Source organism: Triticum urartu, chromosome 1A (assembly GCF_056163025.1).
Source record: "Triticum urartu cultivar PI428250 chromosome 1A, HENAU_Tu73, whole genome shotgun sequence".
In the NCBI taxonomy this organism is placed as follows: Eukaryota; Viridiplantae; Streptophyta; class Magnoliopsida; order Poales; family Poaceae; genus Triticum; species Triticum urartu.
The window spans coordinates 588,579,174-588,604,831 of record NC_141873.1 but is presented as its reverse complement, the minus strand read 5'-3'; the positions used below and the strand labels follow the sequence as shown (position 1 = coordinate 588,604,831).

The 25,658-nt window shown below is 43.2% G+C and overlaps 1 protein-coding gene across 1 annotated transcript; it reads right to left on the bottom strand.

Annotated features, from left to right (window-relative positions):
• Positions 1 to 3,367: 3,367 nt before the first annotated feature.
• On the bottom strand, positions 3,368 to 6,331 carry LOC125532389 (protein phosphatase 2C 53). Its single transcript, XM_048696457.2, has 4 exons — positions 5,244 to 6,331; positions 5,031 to 5,136; positions 3,860 to 4,541; positions 3,368 to 3,714 (listed from the first exon to the last, which is right to left on the bottom strand). The coding sequence occupies exons 1-3, from the start codon at positions 5,997 to 5,999 to the stop codon at positions 4,171 to 4,173; spliced, it is 1,233 nt and encodes a 410-aa protein (XP_048552414.2). The 5' UTR covers positions 6,000 to 6,331; the 3' UTR covers positions 3,368 to 3,714; positions 3,860 to 4,170.
• Between the last annotated feature and the right edge of the window lie 19,327 nt (positions 6,332 to 25,658).

Sequence of the window (25,658 nt, the reverse complement as noted above, 5' to 3'; positions counted from 1 at the left end):
AATAGTAGGTGTTAGCCACGTTAGGTGCTAACGGAGGTAACAGAGGCTTTGTCGTCTGTCGATTAATAACAGACGGCAAAAAATGTCCATCTACACGTTTATTAAAATCAGAGACATCAAAGGATTTTGTTTATTAAAATATAGTGAACCAGCAGCTCAAGTGCACCACAGTATCCATCTAAGCTTTGTTCCAACAATCGACGACAAATGAACAAATTTCACAATACCAAATTAGTCTATTTACACAGAATAGGTTTGCATCTGCTCCATCTACACAAAATTACTCCATTTACATGAACAGCGTGGTGACCCGGAAGAACAAGTGCCTGGCGAACGTGAGCTCGCTCCTCATCCTCGCAACCGTCCCGGCCTCGACGTCCAGATCGATGGCGGTCCTTGCTCTTCCAGGGCGCCTCGACGACAAGCTAGAGGCTAGCGTGGCAGGAGTCATCGTTGACGGCCACGAAGGCCATGGTGCCACCGCACTAGACGCGGCCGGCCCGGACCCAGCCGCCCACGACCACACGCTCGCCGGCGAGGGCGTCTGTGGCGGCCTGGATTGCACGGATGGGCGTGCGAGGCGCGGCCTTCGGGGGCTACAGGTGGTCGGCGGCCATCGGGAGCTCAGCCATCGGTGCTGTTGCTGCCATCGGGGGCGATGGGGCACGGATTCCGCTGGGGGCGACGGGCGATGGGGCACGGAGGCCGCTGGGGGGACGAGCGAGGGGGCCGGGCCGGGGCCGGCGGGCAAGATGGCGGCCAGCGAGGCCGAGGCTGACCGGCGAGATGGCGGCCAGCGAGGTGGGGGCCGGCCGGTGAGGTGGTGGCGAGCGCCGGCGGGCCTACGAGGGTGACGGGGGAAGTGGTCGGGGGCGACGGAGCTGGGGGTGAAGGCGGAAGTGGCCGCGGCCGGCAGGCGATGTGGTGGCCGGCGAGGACGGGGCCGGGGCGGTGGCGGGTAGGTGAGATCGGGAGCAGGGAGAGAGATGAGAGAGAGACGTGGTGGGGTGGGTGAGATCGGGAGCAGGAAGAGAGATGAGAGAGAAGTGGTGGGCGGGTGAGACTGATGGATAAGGCAGGCAGTGGGGGCGTGGGGCGCGCGGGTGTTGCCTTGGGGGCGCGTGCATCGTGGGTGTGTGGGGTATGCGTCCGACAGAACGTGTGTCTGAGATCTTGCCAACTCATCGATCCAGGTGATTGATCCGCGAGCTGTGCTTTCTCTTTGCCGTGAGTGTTTCTTTGCCGTGTGCCTTTGGAACCTTTGCCGTCCGCTTCAGCCAGCCCGTCTGGATTAACCAGCCGCAGGGTCCAGTGGGCCCCAGTTGGGCTCTTTGCCGTCTGCCTTCTGAAGCTTTGCCGTCCGCTGGCCGACGGCAAAGAAATGGCAGATGGCAAACAATATATTTGCCATCAGCCAGTTTTTTGCCGTCTGCTTTTTAAAAGCAGACGGCAAAGACCCAGCAGACGGCAAAGAATAAGCTGATGGCAAATTCTCTGATTCCTATAGTGTTAAGGTCATGAATGCCCAACCCGTCTTGGTCTTTGGGATAGCAAACCACACTCCATTTTTAGAGAAAATACCAACCAAGTGATCTATAGGTAGCCTTCAATTTAATCTCACTAAAATCGGGATGCGACTAACATTGTACCATGCAAATGAAGTTGAAGACACTGTTCCTCACATTATATGGAAATATCATAAACGCATCAAGTAGATCTTAGTTTGAACCGGATAATTATTTCGATCATTGCTCTCTATGTACACATTGTTCTATTTGATTTTTTTATCAACTTGCATCGTAAGTGAAGTGAATTTCAATTAATTCTTCATTATTATGGGCAATCATTTTTATACATTTTAAATTTGGCATGCATTATATTTACATATGCAACCGGCAAAAAAAAAAAATCCACAGCCGATGGCAACGCACGGGCATTCTACTAGCCTCACAAAGGAAAGACCAATGAATGCAATCGTAGGCCTTCTCCCAACTTTTGGTCTAATGGGATAAAACTGATTAAAAATGCTTATATGGGATACTCCCAATCAAAATGACAAAAGAAGGGGTAAACACGAAATTTACTCACTAAGTATGTGTGGTAGGATACATGTTCAATTCCCATGGAGATAAATAAATCATCTTATTCCTTTGCCGCTCGTACCTCAAGGAATAGCTTTGGTGTATCCTGTGGTTGAAGAGAGAAATATTTCTCAGAAGCTGCTGTTAAGGGGTTGAAACTACTTCGATTTCATTGCATTGCCCGGCCTGCCTTCGCTTTGTGGAGCCGAGGAGAAGATCAATTGACTTCGTCGTACTGTATCTACAACTGGATAATTGATTTGCCGAGGAATATTTAATTGATTTGAGCCGTGCCCTTGTTGGAAAGAAAGGAGGTTCTAGGTGAATACTTTGTTTCATAAACTGTATTATATCTAATCTAATGCGGGTATTTTGTTGTTCTTTTTAGAAACTGAGGTAGGTATGTTTGGTTCTAGTCCAAGCTGGCGCTACTGATTATTTGGCCACCAAATTTTTTGGTTAAGCTTTTAATTGTTTGTGTGTTGGCTAACAATTGCAAGAAAAATGCACTATAGCGGCTAAGAGTCGGTGTCATGCCAAAACAAATTGAAAACCATCCAAAGAGAAACCAAATTTTTGTTCATGACCGAAGAATTGGTAGGGTGAGCTCTGGTCACCATCCAAACATACCCACATTCCCAGGAATCGGGAAACTCGGATCTTAGACTATTACGGTTTTGGAAAATTTGTGCTGCCAAATTAGGCCAAACTGGTACCCAAGGCCTAGTGGGTTGGTCCATACATTCTAGCGGATGTATCTCTCTTTTTTAGAAATTGCCCCTGCTCACTTTATTTAAGCATGCTAGATATTGCGGGCATTCACTCTCACCATCTAAGTTTCGGTGAAAACCACGTGGAAATGACGTTTTGAATTTTCAAAAAGATCTCAAAGAAAAAACGAGGCCTTAAGAGTGTGATGTTCTATTAGTATGTGAAATTTCCAAGTTCAAATACATTACCATTTACGAGGTACGAAAACAACAAAAGCAGCAATGAATACCAAAAACATATAGTGTCAAACAGTAAGCATCACTATTCATGGCTGAATTTGTTTTTGCCATCGCTTGTAAATGGTAATGTGTTTGAACTTGAAATTTCACATGCCAATAGAACATCACCTTCTTAATAACACATATTTTTTCATATTTTTTTCAAACTTTGGTAAGTGGTTTCCACGAAGTTTTCTTTGAAATTTGGTTTCCATGTGATATTCTCTCCCCAATACATTACATCTAGTAGAACATTTTCCCCTTTTTTGGAGCAAAGGTATATCTCCATTCCGTGCCAAAGAGGATTCTCTATCCATTCCAGGAAAAGGGAACATATGATTGGAGAGAAAGAATCTAATAAACCCAATACTTCTTTTAGAAGAAACACGCAAAACGTGCCCAACTTTAAACTAATAAAGACATGAGATTCTAACAGCAAAGTAAAAGAAAAAAGTATCAACATATTACAACCCAGTGCACATTCATCTAGCAGAAGTGTAGAAATAAAGCAAAGTACTGAGGCACGCGGCCAGCGAAGATTAGTCCGACGGTTGTCTTCTGTTGATGTAGTGGATCAACTTAATGTTGCTCAACACCGTGCTTGTCATCGCACTGTCCTTCCACTGTCCTAGAGGCAACCACAACTGCAAGAAAATAAACCAATTGAAAATGTAGTCAGTGGGGTGTTTTGGGAGGACACCTTCGATTGAGAGCTTGTTATGGAAATTCCTTATCTAATGACCTAACAATAACAATGCAAGGATGGGAGGGTCGTTGTAAGGTGCTTACCTCCATGCCGGTGCCGGAGAGGAGGTCGACAAGACGAAGAAAGATAAGGACACGAAGGGGACGACATGAGAAGGTGACATTTTGAACATTGACATGGGTCTTCAAAATATAACTTAACTGCTAGTTTGTACTGCAGTGTATGTGCAAGGATCAACACAATTATGTTATTCTAAAAGCACTTTTTCCAAGAAAATCTGTGCATATGATTTTCATGTTTCAAATCTAACTACTTTTGAAACAAAAAATAATTTGTATATGCACTGTCACTGTCATCAGGTTTTGGTCTTGAGCTTCCTATAGGTTGCTTATAACTATCTGTTGTTATTGTCAGTCTTGCTCCTGAACTTCCTATGCGCCTTGAGGTCGACCACAAGGACGGTGATGTTGTCCTTGCTCCCCTTCTGGAGGGCGAGCTTGGATAGGTACTCGGCGGCCGCCTGAGCGGCGGGATCCGGCGAGCCACCATCGCCGCCGCTTCGTCCTCGGGAGATGGACGAGGAGGCGGTAGCGTTCTTCTTGTGCCACAGTAGGATTCGCTTGCGAGCGGCGTCGCACACCTCCTCGTTCGACAACACATCCCAGAGGCCATCGCTTGCGAGGATGAGGCACTCATCCTCTCTCGCGCGGGCAACGACCGTCACCTCAGGGACCGGGATTATGTACGGTTTCAGGTATCTGTCCCCTGCAAGTAGATCAACAACACAATCATAACCAGGAATCCAGTTCAGAAGTTCAATCAAATCACTCAGTCAGTCGCTGAATAATTTGTTGAGGGAAAGACCATACAAGCATGGGAATATGATCCATTCCTTAGTAAGCAAGCATGACTACACCCTGCTACTTGTGCAGTCTTAGTAATCATCAGTTTGTGATGTGTGAGCAGTATTTGTTATCTATGCTAGCCCACTTTTTTAAAGACCATCACACAAATGATCACTAACTTTACTATGTCAAAAATTAGTATCAGTCATGAAACTTTTGCCAGCAATTCAGATATCACCAACAATTTTCCCAAGAACAGAGAAGAACTAGTGCAGTGCAGAGCAAAGGATTTTCCTTGACAACGTTACTAGAAACTCGCTACCTAAAGTTAAACGTTGACCTCAATGAGATTGGAGGTACACAGTACATAACTTTGCTCTGAAATATTCAGGAGCGGAAAATTGCGTACCGATGGAGCGCGACATGGCAAGAACACCGAGAACTCGATAGCCATTCCACTGGATGACCTTGCCGCCCAGCGCCTCGATCCTCGCGTACTCGTCTTCCCTGTTGGGCTGAATCGAGAATAAATGCAACATTCAGACAGTGTATCTGATGAACTCAAGCACTCAGAGGCAATTGCAGGGGTAATGAGCAAATGTGATGAAAATGGTGATGTTGCCTTATGGTCTAAAGAGAGTGGCAATGGCGCCTTGCCCCGGCACAGCACCGCCCGCGAGTCCCCGCAGTTGGAGACGATGATGTGGGACGAGCAGACGACTGCGGCCACCGCCGTCGAGCCCGCGCTGTCCGGCGCCTCGACCTCGGCGTCCACGCGGCAGAAGCAGTCCACGAACGCCTTCTCCCACTGTTTCTTGGAGTCCAGGGAGCTGAGGTCGTCGCAGCCGCCGACACGGTCCTCTGCGGCGCGCAGCTCTTCAACAAGCGTGGCGTGGAGCTTGTCCCGGCAGTAGTCGGCGACCTGGGCACCGCCGTGGCCGTCGTAGACGGCGAAGAAGTGTGCGGGGAGGCGGAAGGAGGCGCGGTCGAGGCCGTCGACCGCAGCGCCGTCGCCGGCGACCATCCAGAGCGGGACTCGGTAGAATCGCGGGGCGACGGCGGCGGCGTCCTCCATCTCCGGGCGGCGGCCGCATACAGACTCGAGCCCCCAGAGCGGCGGCGAGTCGAGGGCGAATACGCTCCTGCAGGCGCCGCCGGGGACCGTGGCGGCCTCGGCGGCAGCCGCGGGCAGGTCGTCGGAGAGGAGCGAGGGCGGGCCCGCGTCGGCGCCGGAGGGGGAGAAGAGGCCCTCGAAGTCGGCAGAGGCGACGCTGCTGCAGTCGCTGGCGACGGAGCAGGGGCTCCCGCACGCGTCGTCCGGCCCGGCGTCGGCGTCGGCGAGGGCCAGCCGCGGCAGCGCGGCGCCTAGGGCGTCCATGGCGACGAGCGCGCGGGTCCAAGAATAAGCCTAAGCCTAAGGGAGGGCCATGGCGGTGGTAGTGGGGAGGAGGAGGAGGCGGCCGTGGACTGGAGCTGCTGCTGCTGGGTAGTCATGGATGGAGTTGGAGACGGCGATGGCGACGGAGGCAAGGGGGAGAAGGGAGTGAGTGGTTGGAGGTGGGTGGGTGCGCGGGCATGGGCACGGGAGCTGCCCTGGGGACGAAGCAAGGCGATGCCGATGGACGGCCGGCCGGCGGCTCACAGCCTCGGGTCGCGTGGTCGCATCTCGACCGCCCGCCGCCCACCGCCCGGCGGCACCGTCTGCTCGTTTTTTTTTCGTGTGTGTGCATTTTTTCTACACTGGTAAAACAAAGAGGACTCATTTTTTTCTTTTTTCTCTTTTGTAATTTCTGTGTCACATCTCGCCAATCTCACTGGACGCGGCCGGCCTTCGGTTTCTTTTTCTTTTCTTTTTCTGTGTTTCCTTTCCGGTTTTCTAATTACTTTTCTATGAATTAGATATTTTTGATGGCTTTTTCTATCTATCAATTAATTAATTCCGATCTGCTGAGTTCATTAACTCCGATCGGAGGGAATAGTGTTCTCTTTTTTGCTTTTTGTTTATATCAGTGAAAAAAATATACCTTTTTATAAACTTCTTGAACACATTAAAATTTTGCCAAAATCAACTGTGAACAATTTCTTAATTCATTATTAAAAAAATAATGACATTTTTAACCTTATTTAGATTTTATAATTCATGTTTTTTCAAAATCATGGACTTTTTTAAAAGCCATGAACATTTTTTAAATCCATGAAAAATCCAAACTCATGGGCATTCTGAAATATATGGATAGTTAAAAATTTGGTGAACAACTTTTGAGTTCACAGACATTTTTATATTCATGAACTTTTTTAACAAATTTGTGGCTTTTTAAATAAAAATATGATATTTTTCACATTTTTTAAACAATAAAAAACCAGATCCATTTTTTTAGCATGAGCGAGCGCGCGTACATCGACCACGGTGGTGCTAGCATCGTGCAAGCGCTAGCAACCGCTCAGACGCCTGCGGAGCCCTCTTTAATGGGCGCGCCTATGTCTTGCTGTTAGCAAGCTGTAGGGTGCGCTCGCATCAGACGCCTCACTAAATAGACTGGCCCGGCACGCTGGAAACCACAAGCCACTGTCGTTTTTATGTACATTTTCTGTTTTCGCCTTTTGCTTTTTATTTTATTTTATTTTAAAAAGTTCAAATATTACAAATATATATTACAAAAACACTTTACGTAAAACATTTGAATTTTTTAACTAAGCATATGAAAAATGTTTAATGTCTATATGGAAAATCTTTATCATGCATACGAAAAATGTATACAAGAAAAATACAATGTGTATGAAAAAGGTTCATCATGTATTTAAAAAATAATAATCAAGCATTTCAAAAAACATTAATCAAGTTTTTGAAAATTAATTATCAAGCTTTTGATAAATGTTAAACGTGTACAGAAAAATGTTTGTCATGTATGCGGAAAATATATACAAAAATACTTTGTTTATGAGAAAAATGTTGATCGTGTATTTCAAAAATATATTAACTTGTATAAAACAAATTTTCCCGATGTATACAAAAAAATTACAACATATATGGAATTTTTTTGATTATCCATTTAGAAAATGTTAAACAAATATGTAAAAAAATTCTTATGTATATGAAAATGGGCCGTGTAAGCCTGGATGGAAATGGGCCATGTAAGCTACTAAAAATGTAAAAAGTAGCTGCTTGGGTGTTACTAAAAAAACACCCAGGTAGCTACTGTGAGCGTGTGAAAATGGGTCATGCCGATATTGTAGCATGCAGGGAAAAGATTCAGGCGAGACGGTATGTAGTCTTGCTATAAGCGACATATAACTCCCACGCTCTTTGATGCTCTATGCCTTGAATAAACACGTAACTCACATGGGGCTCCCTTGGCTGGGCCAGCCGAGCAGAGAGTGGTACAAACAGCGAAATCACCCCCCCCCCCCCCCCCGCGCAAAAAAAGAGTGCGCGTGTGAGGGATGGAATGTAGGACCTGCCACTAGAGTTTTTTGTTTTCCCGGGAAACTTTCGATCAATTCATCTCTAATCATGGCAGTACAGCGAACCCAACAAATAATAAAAACTACATCCAGATTCATAGACCACCTAGCGGTGACTACAAGCACTGAAACGAGCCGAAGGCGTGCCGCCACTAAAGTTGATAAGCTTTTGTGTATAATAGGGAACACTAAAGTAGAAGAACTATCACAAGCGATAGGAAGTTGCTTTTTTTATTTATACTAGATGTTTTTTCAAAATAGTGAAATAATTCTGGAGACGTGAACATTTTTAGATTTGTGATCTATTTTTTCAAAACTCAAACACTTTTTAAGTCATGAACATGGAAAAATGTGAACAAATTTTTAAAAATGAGATTTTTTTTTAACATATGAAAACAAGAACTATTTTCGGAAACATGAACAAAAATTGAAAAGGTGAAAAACAAATTGGGTGTATGAATGATTTTTTAAACAAAAACATTTTTCGAAACTCTAAATAAAATTTTAAGACATGAAGATTATTTCAAATTTGCACACATTAAAAAACATATGAAGATTTTTAAAATTTAGAATATTTTTTAGTTTGTGAAATTCTTTTTGAAAAAATAAAATATAAGGAAAAAATAAGAAGAAAAAGCTAAAAGTAAAAAGGAAAAAACTTTGGAAACTTTGAACATTTTTTTGAACACTTTTGTAAATTGTGAATAATATTTGAGAAACATGAACATTTTTTAAAACTTGAATAAGTATTTGAATTTTAAGATTTTTTTAATAAAAGCTAACATTTTTTATATTCTGAACAATATTGTAATATTTATTGAACATTTTGAAATGTATGGACACACGCTGATCCATGAATGAGACTAGGGACTAGGGAGTCGTATGCAAATAGACAGATCTTTACTATGCTTGATTTATGTCGCACGACCAGATTATCACCCTTTTGGTGACCCTATGAGTAGTGTGGTATGCCCGGAAAAATTGTATCCATGGAATGAGTTTAAGAGCACTCTCTCCACCAACCTTTTTTTTGTAAACTTTATGTGTGACAATGTTGCTTACAAGCTGGACTTACCAACGAATCAGCCTAGCATTCTCGAAAAACTGTCACTGAGAGAAACAGGACCCTCCTCGAGCGGGTTTCACTGATATTAAAGTTGATGGTGCGGTTTCTAGATCAATTAGCTAAGGATCCACCTGCAAAAAAATATAGCTCGGAATCATGGAGTGCCATTGCCGGGATACTCAAGGTAATTTTTTGGGTGCTTCGGCGGTTACATTCACACGAGTTGGTGATTCTACCACTCTGGAAGCCTTGGTTTACTGTGAGGCTATGGTCCTTCTTGTCCATCTGGCTCTAAACAAACATACAACGCAGAGGCTTAGAACGGGCGTCAAGATGATTTTCTTGGCCGTTTAACGGTTCATTTGTTAAATCCCACAGTCAAGTGTGGCGTTGGCCCAAAAGGTTGCATGAAAAGCTTAGTTATCTATCATTGTAGATGCCGTAACAGTATTTGACTGTAAGGTGGTGATTGATGACATCAAGACGCATATCAGCGGCCGCCATGGTAGATAACTAAGCTGGAGAGAAGGCATCGATGACATCAAGACGCATATCAGCGGCCGCCATGGCAATATCATCCGGGAGATCAGTGCGCAACATTTTCATTCATGAGGGAGATCTTTGAATGTGAAGTCATGTTGCCTTGCTAAACAAGGTTCACTTAAAAAAACACTCCGTATATGTGCGAGAGGGCGAAAGGTGGAGGCGGCTCGACAGTATTGGGTGCACGCTCTGCGCGGCACACAGGAGGCTGCTCGGGAACACATTGATGCAGTGGAGAGCAGCATCGATGGGTGAACCGCGCAGAAGCCGCCGTGTCAGCGTCGACGGGTGACTATGCCTTGAGTCGGTCCTTCTGTCGCAGCGGCGCATGAACTCGTTGACGTGCAATGCATCGACATGGACGTCATAGTAGGCGCACGGCATGTCGGTCGACATGACGAAGAGCATGGCAGGAGACTGGAAGAGCATGGCATTACACAAATATCGGATAGCATACTTACACAAATATATACTATGTAAACAGGCTCAGCACACTGAAAACAAACTCAATCATCTTGGCTAGAGCCACCAAGTATAGCACTACAATTTCACATACTATTATAAAATCCAAGACAAAGGAGCATGAGAATATGTGGCACCCAAATGGTAGTGTAAAAAACGCTCTTATATTATCGGATGGAGGGAGTACAATAGAATCCAATAGATTGTGTTGGCAATGTTCTGGCAGGGAACCACTTCTCTGCAGATTTCTTAGGTTCCCAGTCTAGGCAGGTAGACAGGCCAGCTCTTGTGGCCCGTTTCGACCTAGCTGGCAATTTTCCTATTTTATTTTATTTTAATTTGTGAACTTCTTTTTAAAATTCATGATCATTTCTTAAATTCATGATCTTTTATCAAATTTGTAACTTTCTTAAAATCCATAAAAAAATGAAATTCATGAATTTTTAAAATTCCTGTTTTTTTAGAAAACCGTGTTTCTGGTTTTTCCTGAACTGGTAGCGACTAGTATGTTAAACAGTGAGCCAGCGAGTGAGATGGCTGGTGAGTAGGCGAGCATCTTGGGTTGTACATGGAGCCGAGCGACGGACCTGGGAGCGACGTCCCAAATGTCGCTCGCCTGGGAGCAACAATTGCCTAACGTATGCTGAAGGTGCTGATTAGGGGCTCTTGCGGTGGACACCCTGGACAATACAAGTGCCCTGGCTCTGATGGGCTAGGGCCCATCATGATCACAAAAGCACCAATGATTACTCTCATGAAAGTTACACTTCGTAAGGTTGTCCATCTTTAGGATCACTTATTTGCGGAGATACCATACGAGTGTCTTAGCTTATAGTGGAATCTTTAATTTTTAGACATGAATTTGTGCACCATTGTGAGCTAGGAGTTTATACATATGGTTGACCAAGAATTTCCTGTTCTGGTGCAAATTTTATATCATAATAAATCTGGCTCATGCGATAATTGAGTAGACTCTATACTTTCCAACAAAACGTTAAACGCATATATCCGGAGTCTAGTTAAGTCATGTCTAAAATATACATTAGGTGAGGAGTCACTCAGAATTTACGCAATTGTGCCATGTTTATGGCAAACAATATTGCTTTGTTCACCATCTGCGGGCGTTTGGCAACTCACATTTTCTACTTCCGGTTGTAGATGCTCTCAAAGACCTTTACCAAATTTGGTGATATACGCTTTGAGAAGGGCGACCTTCTAATCTGATATTGCCTTTGATGGCTTTTGGGATCGGATATGATTGAAACTAACCAAAACAAATATAATATGAGTGAATGGATAGTTTTTATATCACGCTTAGAAAATAAATACAAAATAGGGAATTGGAAATTCAAGAAGCCTCTAATAACTAACAAAGCAGAAAGGGGGAAAGACATATGAGCCAACCTGAGAATTTTGTTTGTGTGTGTGGGTGTGGGGGGGGGGGGGGGGAGTCCTAGAGGGCATTATCATCAATCGAGGAGCGAGGTAAAGCGATGACACATTGGGATTAATTCACTTAAAACAAACAATTGAATAAAAAACAAAGCCTTTTTCTCATTTTTTTGTATGGTGTAAATCATTTTTCTTGTGTTTCATCATTTATTAGGATCTAAGTTAACAACCTCCCAAAACTCAGACTTCACTCTCTCAGTCTCTTCTATGACTATGAACAAGCAAAGGTGCTCTTTCTTGCACTATCAGTATTCCTCGGACGAGTTCACACCCGGTCCTGAACTTGAATCTGCTAAATCCAACTCAGCCTAGCTATTTGACTGACCAAATCACGCCACATTCACACACAACACTCTGAACAAAGCCACAAGAAAACAAACATTGTTGTCTTGCTAAGTTTCTTTGACATGGGGCGAGCTCTCTCTGTTCTTTGCCTACGAGCAACTCTAAAATTTGATTCTTCGATGGAGTTTGCATCAAATCGAATGAAATAAACCAGATTAAGGTAAAGATCGGCGATCGAAGAGCGACGACGGACTGGGATCAATCAAAAGAGAGCAGTGTCGGCGAGGACGCGGTGGAGGAGGTTGTGCTCCATCTTGTCCCTGGCATGAAAATGGAACCTTGTTTCAAAGCTTCCATCAGCCGAACTACACGCAAGTTTAGAACACTAGTTAACTAATACCATCAGAATATTTCTTGCTGCTATAGAAAGCTACTATGCACACTTAAAAATTTATATGCCCCAAATGAAAGATTTACTGAAATAAGGTCTAATAAAGACTATAGCTACTATGAATGTAGATAAGTACTCCATATGTGCCTAATACCACTATAAAACTAGATCAAAATAGACTAATCAAAATAGGAATGACCAATCCAGTTGATTTACATCTAAATATGGCTTGGGAATGGGAGCTACACCTAAATCTTCTCCTAGTTCACCTACACATACACACCTCACAATCACTGAAAGGGCAAACTAGAGACGACAGTGGGAAGAGCAGCAGATGAATAACCATGTGATTTGCAGCATCAAAACTTCAAAATACATTCTTTGTCTGAAATTACTTGTCTTAGATTTGTCTAGATATGGATGTATCTAAAGACGCTTAGGACGGGGATCATTTTGACACTATTCAAAGTACAGGGCTGACTAGAGCTCGTCCTCCAAAGAAAGGGACCATTTGACACTTGTGGGCTCTTTCTTGCTGTGTGGGTATTCCTCTGAGGTGTTCACACCCAGTCCTGGACCTGAACCTGGACCTGGACCTCTGCTAAATCCGAATCAGCCTAGTTATTTGACTGACCAAATGATGCCACATTCACACAAAACACTCTAAACAAAGCCACACACAAAGAAGCCTTGCATTGTAGTTGAAGCTAACAAGAGAGAGAGAGAGAGAGAGAGAGAAACTTGAGGTAAAACAAGATCATCCAAAGATTAAGATTGCATAGCAAAGCAGAGACATATGTTTGTTTATTTGTTTGCCCAACCAAGTCCAGAAATCTAGAAATTAATATACAAACAAATAGATGAACTGAAGAATGAACCAAACAATTGAATATTCTTTTCTTCTATGTGTTCTTTGACATGGTGTAAAAGTTTCTTTCTTCTTTCCACGGATACAAGTTAACTAGGTCCCTCCTATTGATCAACTAAAAATTTGATTCTTTGACAGGGTTACGTCGATGCAAGCTTTGACACTGATCCAGATAACTCTAAGTCTCAACCCGGATACGTATATATTCTGAATGGGGGAGCGGTAAGCAGGTGCAGTTCCAAGCAAAGCGTGGTAGCTGATTCTACATGCGAAGTGGAGTACATAGCTGCCTCGTAGGCAGCAAAGGAAGGTGTCTAGATGAAGCAGTTCATGACAAATCTTGGTGTTGTGCCCAGTCTACTGGACCCATTGACTTTGTTCTGTGAAAACACTGGTGCCATTGCTCTAGCCAAGGAACCAATGTTTCACAAGAGGACCAGTCACATAAAGCGACGCTTCAATTCCATCCGCAATGCGATCAAGGAGGAGGACATAAACATTTGCAAAGTACATACAGATCTGAATGTTGTAAGTTCATTGACTAAACCTCTTCCACGGGCAAAACATGATCAACATCCGAACTCTATGGGTGTTAGATTCATTACCTTGTAATACTGGATTATTGACTAGTGCAAGTGGGAGATTGTTGGAAATATGCCCTAGAGGCAATAATAAAGTGGTTATTATTATATTTCCTTGTTCATGATAATCATTTATTATCCATGCTATAATTGTATTGATTGGAAACTCAAATACATGTGTTGATACATAGACAACAACATGTCCGTAGTGAGCCTCTACCGGACTAGCTCGTTGATCAAAGATGGCTATGGTTTCCTAGCCATAGACATGAGTTGTCATTTGATAACGGGGTCACATCATTAGGAGAATGATATGATGGACCAGACCCAAACTATAAACATACCATATGATCGTATCAAGTTTATTGCTATCATTTTTTGCATGTCAAGTATTCATTCCTGATACGTCTCCGTCGTATCTATAATTTTTTATTGTTCCATGCTAATATTATTCAACTTTCATATACTTTTTGGCAACTTTTTATGTTATTTTTGGGACTAACATATTGATCCAGTGCCCAGTGTCAGTTCCTATCTGTTGCATGTTTTTGGTTTCGCGGAATATCCATATCAAACGGAGTCCAAACGGGATAAAAACGGACGGAGCTTATTTTTGGAAAATATGGAAAATTCGGAAGGAAAATCAACGCGAACCAGTGCCCGAGGTGGTCACGAGGCAGGGGGCGCCCCCTCTAGGGCGCGCCCCCTACCCTCATGAGCCCACCGTAAGGCGGTTGACGCTCTTCTTTTGCCGCAAGAAAGCTAATATTCGGGAAAAAAATCACGGCGAAGGTTTCAGGCCAATCGGAGTTACGGATCTCCATATATATACGAAACAGTGAAACAGAGCGAGAAGAGAACGCAGAACCAGCGAGAAATAGAGAGATAGATCCAATCTCGGAGGGGCTCTCGCCCCTCCCATGCCATGGAGGCCAAGGACCAGAGGGGAAACCCTTCTCCCATCTAGGGAGGAGGTCAAGGAAGAAGAGGAAGAAGGGGGCCCCTCTCGCCCTCTCCTCTGGTGGCGCCGGAACGCCGCTGTGGCCATCATCATCATCACCGCGACCTTCACCAACACCTCCGCCATCTTCACCAACATCTCCATCACCTTCCCCCCTCTATCTACAGCGGTCCACTGTCCCGCAACCCGCTGTACCCTCTACTTGAACATGGTGCTTTATGCTTCATATTATTATCCAATGATGTGTTGCCATCCTATGATGTCTGAGTAGATTTTCGTTGTCCTATCGGTGGTTGATGAATTGCCATGATTGATTTAATTTGCTTGTAGTTATGTTGCTGTCCTTTGGTGCCCATCATATGATTGCGCGCGTGGATCACACCCTAGGGTTAGTTTGTATGTTGATAGGACTATGTATTGGAGGGCAAGAGTGACAGAAGCTTCAACCTAGCATAGAAATTGATGCATACGGGATTGAAGGGGGACCAATATATCTTAATGCTATGGTTGGGTTTAACCTTAATGAACATTAGTAGTTGCGGATGCTTGCTAATAGTTCCAATCATAAGTGCATAGAATTCCAAGTCAGGGATGACATGCTAGCAGTGGCCTCTCCCACATAATACTTGCTATCGGTCTAGTAAAGTAGTCAATTGCTTAGGGGTAATTTCGCAACTCCTACCACCACTTTTCCACACTCGCTATATTTACTTTATTGCTTCTTTACCTTAACAGCCCCTAGTTTTATTTTCATGCTCTTTACTTTCTTGCAAGCCTTTCCGAAAACACCTACAAAGTACTTCTAGTTTCATACTTGTTCTAGGTGAAGCGAACGTCAATCCTGCGTAGAGTTGTATCAGTGGTCGATAGAACTCGAGGGAATATTTATTCTACCTTTAGCTCCTCCTTGGGTTTGACACTCTTACTTATCGAAAACTGTTGCGATCCCCTATACTTGTGGGTTATCAAGAACTTTTTCTGGCGTCGTTGCCGGGGAGCAATAGCGTGGGGTGAATATTCTCGTGTGTGCTTGTTTTCTTTATCACTAAGTAATTTTTATTTGCTGTTCTTAGTTGTTTTCTATCTTTAGTTATGGGTAGAAAAACGCAAAATACCAAAAAAATTAGTTGTACCTACTGAACCAATGGTTGAAGAACCACTCAAAATCTATCACACTGCTGAAGCTTTTTACTTGGATCATCTTCGATCCCTTTGTGCTCGTGCCGAAACCCCAACTAGCTTAGTTGAGGGAAAATCTTTAGATGAGCATGCTTGTTATGTGCGACACCGTATATCTGAAAAAGGGAAATTATTATGGAGTCAAATTCAACGTTTGCAATGCTATGCTTGGAATTTATGTGAATTATATGATTTTACTTGTTGTTCTGAAAACCCTAAGAAACACCTTCCCTACCAATGTGAGTTTATTGATAATGAAATATTATCTTCTTATGCTAAAGGTGTTTATAGTTACTATGATGTTCAACAAATTGAAGAAATTGTTGCTTTTGAGGGTGCTTATGAAATTGCTTCTTTGATTGAAAAGTATGATGCTATTTTTCACAAATCTGAAAATTTTGCCATACTTGAATATTGTTATGAGAATTATGCTTCTAATTCTTATGTTAAACTATATATTGAGGACTACTCCGCTGTCCAAGAAGAGACTAATATTTTGCAGGAGTCTATGGAAGAAGAAATTGATGAAACTGTGAGCTCATTGGATGAAAAAGATGAGAAAGAGAGCGAAGAACAAAAGGAGGAAGAGCAGATTGATCACCCGTGCCCACCTTCTAATGAGAGTAACTCTTCAACTCATACATTGTTTAATTTCCCTTCGTGCTTACCGAAGGATGAATGCTATGATAATTGCTATGATCCCATCGATTCTTTTGAAATATCCCTTTTTGATGATGCTTGCTATGCTTGTGGCCAAGATGCCAATATGAATTATGCTTATGGAGATGAACTTGCTATAGTTCCTTATGTTAAACATGAAATTGTTGCTATTGCACCCACGCATGATAGTCCTATTATCTTTTTGAATTCTCCCAATTATATTATATCGGAGAAGTTTGCACTTATTGAGGATTATATTGATGGGTTGCCTTTTACCGTTGCACATGATGATTTTGATAAATATAATATGCATGTGCTTGCTGCTCCTACTTGCAATTATTATGAGAGAGGAACTATATCTCCACCTCTCTATGTTTCCAACATGATAAAATTGCAAGAAACTGTTTATACTATGCATTGGCCTTTACAAGGTGTGCATGAATTGTTCTTTTATGACATGCCGATGCATAGGAAGAGAGTTAGACTTCGTCATTGCTTGATATATGTTGCTTTGTGATCACTACTAAATTACAAATCATTGTTAATTAAAATTGGCTTTGATATACCTTGGGATCCGGGTGGATTCACTACTTGAGCACTATATGCCTAGCTTAATGGCTTTAAAGAAAGCGCTGCCAGGGAGACAACCCGGAAGTTTTAGAGAGTCATTTATTCTGTTGAGTGCCTTTATATAGTTTAAAAACAACAAAAATAAAGAGGGGAACCCAAAACTTTTTCAAAAAGGAAAGCGAAAGTGAGAAAGACAAGCATTGTTGAAGTGGGAGAGCTCCTTGAACTTTGTTCATGCTCACGACAACTTTGTGAATCTTGATTACAGAAACTTTTGAAGAAAAATAATTATCCCCTTGTACAATTCCATTGTATTATAAAAATAATGTGCCAAGGTTTGCCTTTAGGATGTTTACATTTGTTTGATGGTTTGTACGGTGCAAGACAGAAACTTTGGCTGTAGTGCGCGATTTTACATTTTTAGCGGGAACGTCAAATGGTTATGATTCTTTTTGCACTGTCTTTCTATACAAATTCTTTATTTTTCCTAATTTTGTAGAATTTTTCAAGTATCAGAAGTATGGTGAATGTTCAAATTATTATAGACTGTTCTATTTTAGACAGATTCTGTTTTTAATGCATAGTTTGCTTGTTTTGATGAAACTATCAATTTATATCAGTGGATTAAGCCATGAAAAAGTTATATTACAGTAGACACAATGCAAAAACAAAATATGAATTGGTTTGCAACAGTACTTAGAGTAGTGATTTGATTTATTATACTAACGGATCTTACCGAGTTTTCTGTTAAAGTTTTGTGTGGATGAAGTGTTCGATGATCGAGAAGGTCTCGATGTGAGAAGAAGGAAGAGAGGCAAGAGCTCAAGCTTGGGGATGCCCGAGGCACCCCAGGTAAATATTCAAGGAGACTCAAGCGTCTAAGCTTGGGGATGCTGGGGAGGCATCCCCTCTTTCTTCAACAAATATCGGTATGTTTTCGGATTCGTTTCGTTCATGCGATATGTGCAATCTTGGAGCGTCTTTTGCATTTTGTTTTCATTTTTCTTTTATGCACCATGCTGGTATGAGATAGTCCTTGGTTGATTTATAGAATGCTCTTTGCACTTCACTTATATCTTTTGAGTATGGCTTTATAGAATGCTTCATGTGCTTCACTTATATCATTTGAAGTTTGGATTGCGTGTTTCTCTTTACATAGAAAACCGCCATTTGTAGAATGCTCTCTTGCTTCACTTATATTTGTTAGAGAATGGGCATATCTTTTGTAGAAAGAATTAAACTCTCTTGCTTCACTTATATCTATTTAGAGAGATGACAGGAATTGGTCATTCACATGGTTAGTCATAAAATCCTACATAAAAACTTGTAGATCACTGAATATGATATGTTTGATTCCTTGCAATAGTTTTGCGATATAAAGATGGTGATATTAGAGTCATGCTAGTGGGTAGTTGTGGATTGTAGAAATACTTGTGTTGAAGTTTGTGATTCCCGTAGCATGCACGTATGGTGAACCGTTATGTAACGAAGTCGGAGCATGATTTATTTATTGATTGTCTTCCTTATGAGTGGCGGTCGGGGACGAGCGATGGTCTTTTCCTAGCAATCTATCCCCCTAGGAGCATGCGCGTAGTACTTTGTTTCGATGACTAATAGATTTTTGCAATAAGTATGTGAATTCTTTATGACTAATGTTGAGTCCATGGATTATACGCACTCTCACCCTTCCACCATTGCTAGCCTCTCTAGTACTGCGCAACTTTCGCCGGTACCATAAACCCACCATATACCTTCCTCAAAACAGTCACCATACCTACCTATCATGGCATTTCCATAGCCATTCTGAGATATATTGCCATGCAACTTACATCATCATCATATACATGACTTGAGCATTCATTTTCATATTGCCTTGCATGATCGTAAGATAGCTAGCATGATGTTTTCATGGCTTGTCCGTTTTTTGATGTCATTGCTACGCTAGATCATTGCACATCCCGGTACACCGCCGGAGGCATTCACATAGAGTCGTATCTTTGTTCTAGTATCGAGTTGTAATATTGAGTTGTAAGTAAATAAAAGTGTGATGATCATCATTATTAGAGCATTGCCCCCCTAAAAAAGGGAGAGGCAAAAGAAGCCTAAATAAAAAAAGGGGGCCAAAGAAGCCCGCAAAAAAAAAAGAAAAAAAAGGGGCAATGTTACTATCCTTTTACCACACTTGTGCTTCAAAGTAGCACCATGTTCTTCATATAGAGAGTCTCTTGAGTTAACACTTCCATATACTAGTGGGAATTTTCATTGTAGAACTTGGCTTGTATATTCCGATGATGGGATTCCTCAAATGCCCGAGGTCTTCATGAGCAAGCAAGTTGGATGCACACCCACTTAGTTTTAGTTTGAGCTTTCATATACTTATAGCTCTAGTGCATCCGTTGCATGGCAATCCCTACTCACTCACATTGATATCTATTGATGGGCATCTCCATAGCCCGTTGATACGCCTAGTTGATGTGAGACTATCTTCTCCTTTTTGTCTTCTCCACCATCATATTCTATTCCACCTATAGTGCTATGTCAATGGCTCACGCTCATGTATTGCGTGAAAGTTGAAAAGGTTTGAGAACATCAAAAGTATGAAACAATTGCTTGGCTTGTCATCGGGGTTGTGCATGATTTGAATATTTTGTGTGGTGAAGATGGAGCATAGCCAGACTATATGATTTTGTAGGGATAACTTTCTTTGGCCATGTTATTTTGAAAATACATGATTGCTTTATTAGTATGCTTGAAGTATTATTGTCTTAATGTCAAAGGATAGACTATTGCTTTGAATCACTCGTGTCTTAATATTCATGCCATGATTAGATATGTGATCAAGATTATGCTAGGTAGCATTCCACATCAAAAATTATCTTTCTTATCATTTACCTACTCGAGGACGAGCAGGAATTAAGCTTGGGGATGCTGATACGTCTCCGTCGTATTTGTAATTTTTGGTTGTTCCATGCCAATATTATTCAACTTTCATATACTTTTTGGCAACTTTTTATATTATTTTTGGGACTAACATATTGATCCAGTGCCCAGTGCGAGTTCCTGTCTGTTGCATGTTTTTGGTTTCGCAGAATATCCATATCAAACGGAGTCCAAACGGGATAAAAACGGACGGAGCTTATTTTTGGAAAATTCGAAAGGAAAATCAACGCGAACCAGTGCCCGAGGTGGTCACGAGGCAGGGGGCGCGCCCCCTACCCTCGTGAGCCCACCGTAAGGCAGTTGACGCTCCTCTTTTGCCGCAAGAAAGCTAATATTCAGAAAAAAGCATGGCAAAGGTTTCAGGCCAATTGGAGTTACGGATCTCCATATATATACGAAACGGTGAAACAGAGCGAGAAGAGAACGCAGAACCAGAGAGAAACAGAGAGATAGATCCAATCTCTCGCCCCTCCCATGCCATGGAGGCCAAGGACCAGAGGGGAAACCCTTCTCCCATCTAGGGAGGAGGTCAAGGAAGAAGAGGAAGAAGGGGGCCCCTCTCCCCCTCTCCTCCGGTGGCGCCGGAACGCCGCCGTGGCCATCATCATCATCACCGCGATCTTCACCAACACCTCCGCCATCTTCACCAACATCTCCATCACCTTCCCCACTCTATCTACAGCGGTCCACTCTTCCGCAACCCGCTGTACCCTCTACTTGAACATGGTGCTTTATGCTTCATATTATTTGTTGGGGAACGTAGCAATAATTCAAAATTTTCCTACGTGTCACCAAGATCAATCTAGGAGATACTAGCAACGAGAGAGAGGGAGTGCATCTTCATACCCTTGAAGATCGCTAAGCGGAAGCGTTACAAGAACGCGGTTGATGGAGTCGTACTCGCGGCGATTCAAATCGCGGAAGATCAGATCTAGCGCCGAACAGACGGCGCCTCCGCGTTCAACACACGTACAGCCCGGGGACGTCTCATCCTTCTTGATCTAGAAAGGGGAGAGGAGATGTTGAGGGAGAACTCCAGCAACACGACGACATGGTGGAGATGGAGCTCGTGGTTCTCCAGCAGGGCTTCGCCAAGCACTATGGAGGAGGAGGAGGTGTAGGAGGAGGGAAGGCTACGCCAGGGAAGAGGTGTGGCTGCCCTCCCACCCCTCCACTATATATAGGGGCAAGGGGAGAGGGGGAGGCGCCCTAGGGTTTCCCCTAGGGGGCGGCAGCCAAGCAGATTGGATCTCCCTAGGGAAAATCCTAGGGAGACTTGCCCCCCCAAGCCAAGCAGGTGGAGGCTTGCCTCCCAAGCCTGGTGGAGGCGCCCCACCTCCCCAAGTAACATGGGAAAGGGTGTGGGGGGCGCACCACCCCTTAGTGGGCTGGTTTGCCCCTTCCCCTTTGGCCCATGAGGCCCTCCAACACTTGTCGGGGCTCCCGAAACACCTTTCGGTCATGCTGGCCATAGCCTGGTACCTCCAGAACACTTCCGGACTCCAATACCCTTCGTCCAATATATCAATCTTCACCGTCGGACCTTTCCGGAACTCCTCGTGACGTCCAGGATCTCATCCAGGACTCCGAACTACCTTCGGTAACCACATACTATTTCCCATAACAACTCTAGCGTCACCGAACCTTAAGTGTGTAGACCCTACGGGTTCGGGAACCATGCAGACATGAACGAGACACCTCCCCGGCCAATAACCAATAGCGGGATCTGGATACCCATATTGTCTCCCACATGTTCCACGATGATCTCATCGGATGAACCACAATGTCGGGGATTCGATCAATCCCGTATTCAATTCCCTTTGTCAATCGGTATGTTACTTGCCCGATATTCGATCGTCGGTATCCCAATACCTTGTTCAATCTCGTTACCGGCAAGTCACTTTACTCGTTCCGTAACGCATGATCTCGTGACTAACTGCTTAGTCACATTGAGCTCATTATGATGATGCATTACCGAGTGGGCCCAGAGATACCTCTCCGTCATACGGAGTGACAAATCCCAGTCTCGATTCGTACCTACCCAACAGACACTTTCGGAGATACCTGTAGTGCACCTTTATAGCCACCCAGTTACGTTGTGACGTTTGGTACACCCAAAGCATTCCTACGGTATCCGGGAGTTGCACAATCTCATGGTCTAAGGAAATGATACTTGACATCAGAAAAGCTTTTAGCAAACGAACTACACGATCTTGTGCTATGCTTAGGATTGGGTCTTGTCCATCACATCATTCTCCTAATGATGTGATCCTGTTATCAATGACATCTAATGTCCATGGTCAGGAAACCATAACCATCCATTGATCAACGAGCTAGTCAACTAGAGGCTCACTAGGGACATGTTGTGGTCTATGTATTCACACATGTATTACGGTTTCCAGTTAATACAATTATAGCATGAACAATAGAAAATTATCATGAATAAGGAAATACAATAATAACCATTTTATTATTACCTCTAGGGCATATTTCCAACATTATTATCCAATGATGTGTTGCCATCCTATGATGTCTGAGTAGATTTTCGTTGTCCTATCGGTGGTTGATGAATTGCTATGATTGATTTAATTTGCTTGTAGTTATGTTGCTGTCCTTTGGTTCCCATCATATGATTGCGCGCGTGGATCACACCCTAGGGTTAGTTTGTATGTTGATAGGACTATGTATTGGAGGGCAAGAGTGACAGAAGCTTCAACCTAGCATAGAAATTGATGCATACGGGATTGAAGGGGGGCCAATATATCTTAATGCTATGGTTGGGTTTAACCTTAATGAACATTAGTAGTTGCGGATGCTTGCTAATAGTTCCAATCATAAGTGCATAGAATTCCAAGTCAGGGATGACATGCTAGCAGCGGCCTCTCCCACATAATACTTGCTATCGGTCTAGTAAAGTAGTCAATTGCTTAGGGGCAATTTCGCAACTCCTACCACCACTTTTCCACACTCGCTATATTTACTTTATTGCTTCTTTACCTTAACAGCCCCTAGTTTTATTTTTGTGCTCTTTACTTTCTTGCAAGCCTTTCCGAAAACACCTACAAAGTACTTCTAGTTTCATACTTGTTCTAGGTGAAGCGAACGTCAAGCGTGTGTAGAGTTGTATCGGTGGTCGATAGAACTCGAGGGAATATTTATTCTACCTTTAGCTCCTCGTTGGGTTCGACACTCTTACTTATCGAAAACTGTTGCGATCCTCTATACTTGTGTTGAACGCGGAGGTGCCGTCCGTTCAACGCTAGATCGGATTGGATCGTGATCGGATCGCGAAGAGTACGACTACATCAACCGCGTGTTATACACTTCCACTTAGCGATCTACAAGGGTATGTAGATCCAATCTCTCCTCTCATAGATGTCCATCACCTATATTGATCTTGGTGAGGGTAGGAATTTTTTTTGTTTCCCATGCAACGTTCCCCAACAGCTGGAGGAGGAGGAGGAGCACAAGGAGGACGTGGGGGACTCTAGGACCGCGGATTTGCAGGCAGGAAGCAGGCGATCCTCGATTCCCTCCTATCGGAATCGGTGGCGGAAGCCAAGCACCGTCATCTGTAGGAGGCGGAGGGGGCGGACGCCGACGAGATGCTCGCGCATATGGATGAGGAGGAGCCGGACCCTCCGACGGGCCCAACTATCCAGCACGAACGTCGTGGACATCTCCGACGACGAAGTTTAATTTAGGCTAGCGTGGTGTACGTAGGAACTCTTTTGCATGGTTTGTATGTATTTGAGGGATGAAATATGAGGTACTTGGATGCATTGGACGACATGGTCAGCGACCCCTTTTGTCATGTTGCTTGCCACCTCTATGTAGATCTTGAAGCGAGCATTCAGAAGACATATGGGTCAATATTGTTGGATTCGAAAAGCCTCCGTAGTTTTTCGTAGCAAAATTGTTTCACCGAAATTCAATGTAAGAGCTCAAGGTTACTAACCGTGGAGGCCGTTAAACAACTTCATTAAGTCGCCTTGAATGAACTTTCAAAAATGGTTAAATTTTGCTAGTAAACCATTTGATCTCCCTCACTTCGTTTAGTCGTCGAAACCGAACAATGTCGTTCGTTTAGAATTCATCAAGGAGAGAGATGACGCTCATGCTCATATGGTGACCATAAAAGACCTTCACCAAATTTGGTGATATACACTTTGAGAGGGAAAACCATCTAATCTTTTTTTTTTGCGAATAGGAAACCATCTAATCTGATATTGCTTTTGATGGCTTTTGGGATGGGATCTAATTGAAACTGACCAAAATAAACAAAATTTCAGTGAATGGATAATTTTCTATCGCGCTTAGAAAATCAATACAAAATAGGGAATTGGAAATTCAAGAAGCCTCTAATGACCGACAAAGCAGAAAGGGGGGAAAGACATATCCAACCTCCTGAGCATTTTGGTGTGTGCGTGTGTGGGAGGGGGGGGGGGGGGGTTGTGGAGGGCATTATCATCAATGGAGGAGCGAGGTAAGATCGATGACATACCTAGATTAATTCACTTAAAACAAAGAATTGAATAAAAAAGCAAGTCCTTCTTTTCTCATGTGTTTTGTATGATATAAATCCTTTTTCTTGTGTTTCATCATTTATTAGTTAACAACCTCCCAAAACTCAGACTTGACTCTCTTTGTCTCTTCTATGACTATGAGCAATCAAGTGTGCTCTTTCTTGCAGTGTCAGTATTCCTCGGATTTGTTCACACCTGGTCCTGAACCTGAATCTGCTAAATCCAACTCAGCCTAGCTAGTATTTGACTGACCAAATCATGGCACATTCACACACAACACTCTAAACAAAGCCACAGACAAACAAGCCTTGTTGTCTTGCTAAGTTTCTTTGACATGGGGCGACCTCTCTCTGTTCTTTGACTGTGAGCAACTGAAAATGTGATTCTTCGATGGAGTTTGCATCAAATCGAATGAAATAAACCAGATTCAGGTAAAGATTGGCGGTCGAAGAGCGACGGCGGACTGCGATCAATCAAACGAGGCCGCGGCGGAGGAGGTTGTGCGCCATCTTGTCCCAGGCATGGAAATGGAAACCTTATTTCAAAGCTTCCATCAGCCAAACTACACGCAAGTTCAGAACACTAGTTAACTGAAACCATCAGAGTATTTCTTGTTGCCATAGAAAGCTACGGACTATGTACACTTACAAATTTATATGCCCCAAATGAAGATTTACTGAAAAAACAGTCTAATACAGGCTACAGCTACAAGGAATTTAGATAAGTATGTGTGTAATACCAGATCAAAATAGACTAATCACATCCATAGAACCATGTTGAATTTTTTAGAAGTTGAAAATACAACCTCTGCCTCAAATTAGATTTGTCTGGATACGGATGTATCTAAACACGCGTAGTACGGTAGTAGATAATTGTTGACACTATTCAAAGTATAGGGCTCAGTAGCTAGCTCGTCCTCCAAAGAAAGGGACCTTTTGACACTTGTGGGCTCTTTCTTGCAGTGTTGGTATTCCTCTGAGGTGTTCACACCCAGTCCTGAACCTGAACCTGGACCTGGACCTCTGCTAAATCCGAATCAGCCTAGTTATTTGACTGACCAAACTATGCCACATTCACACACAAGACTAAAC

Coding starts and splice junctions, on each gene's coding strand:
- LOC125532389 (XM_048696457.2), bottom strand. CDS start 5,999: ATGGACGCCCTAGGCGCCGCGCTGCCGCGGCTGGCCCTCGCCGACGCC. Junction 5,137..5,243: donor CACTCTCTTTAGACCATAAG/GCAACATCACCA, acceptor TTCTCGATTCAG/CCCAACAGGGAAGACGAGTA. Junction 4,542..5,030: donor TGCCATGTCGCGCTCCATCG/GTACGCAATTTT, acceptor ATCTACTTGCAG/GGGACAGATACCTGAAACCG.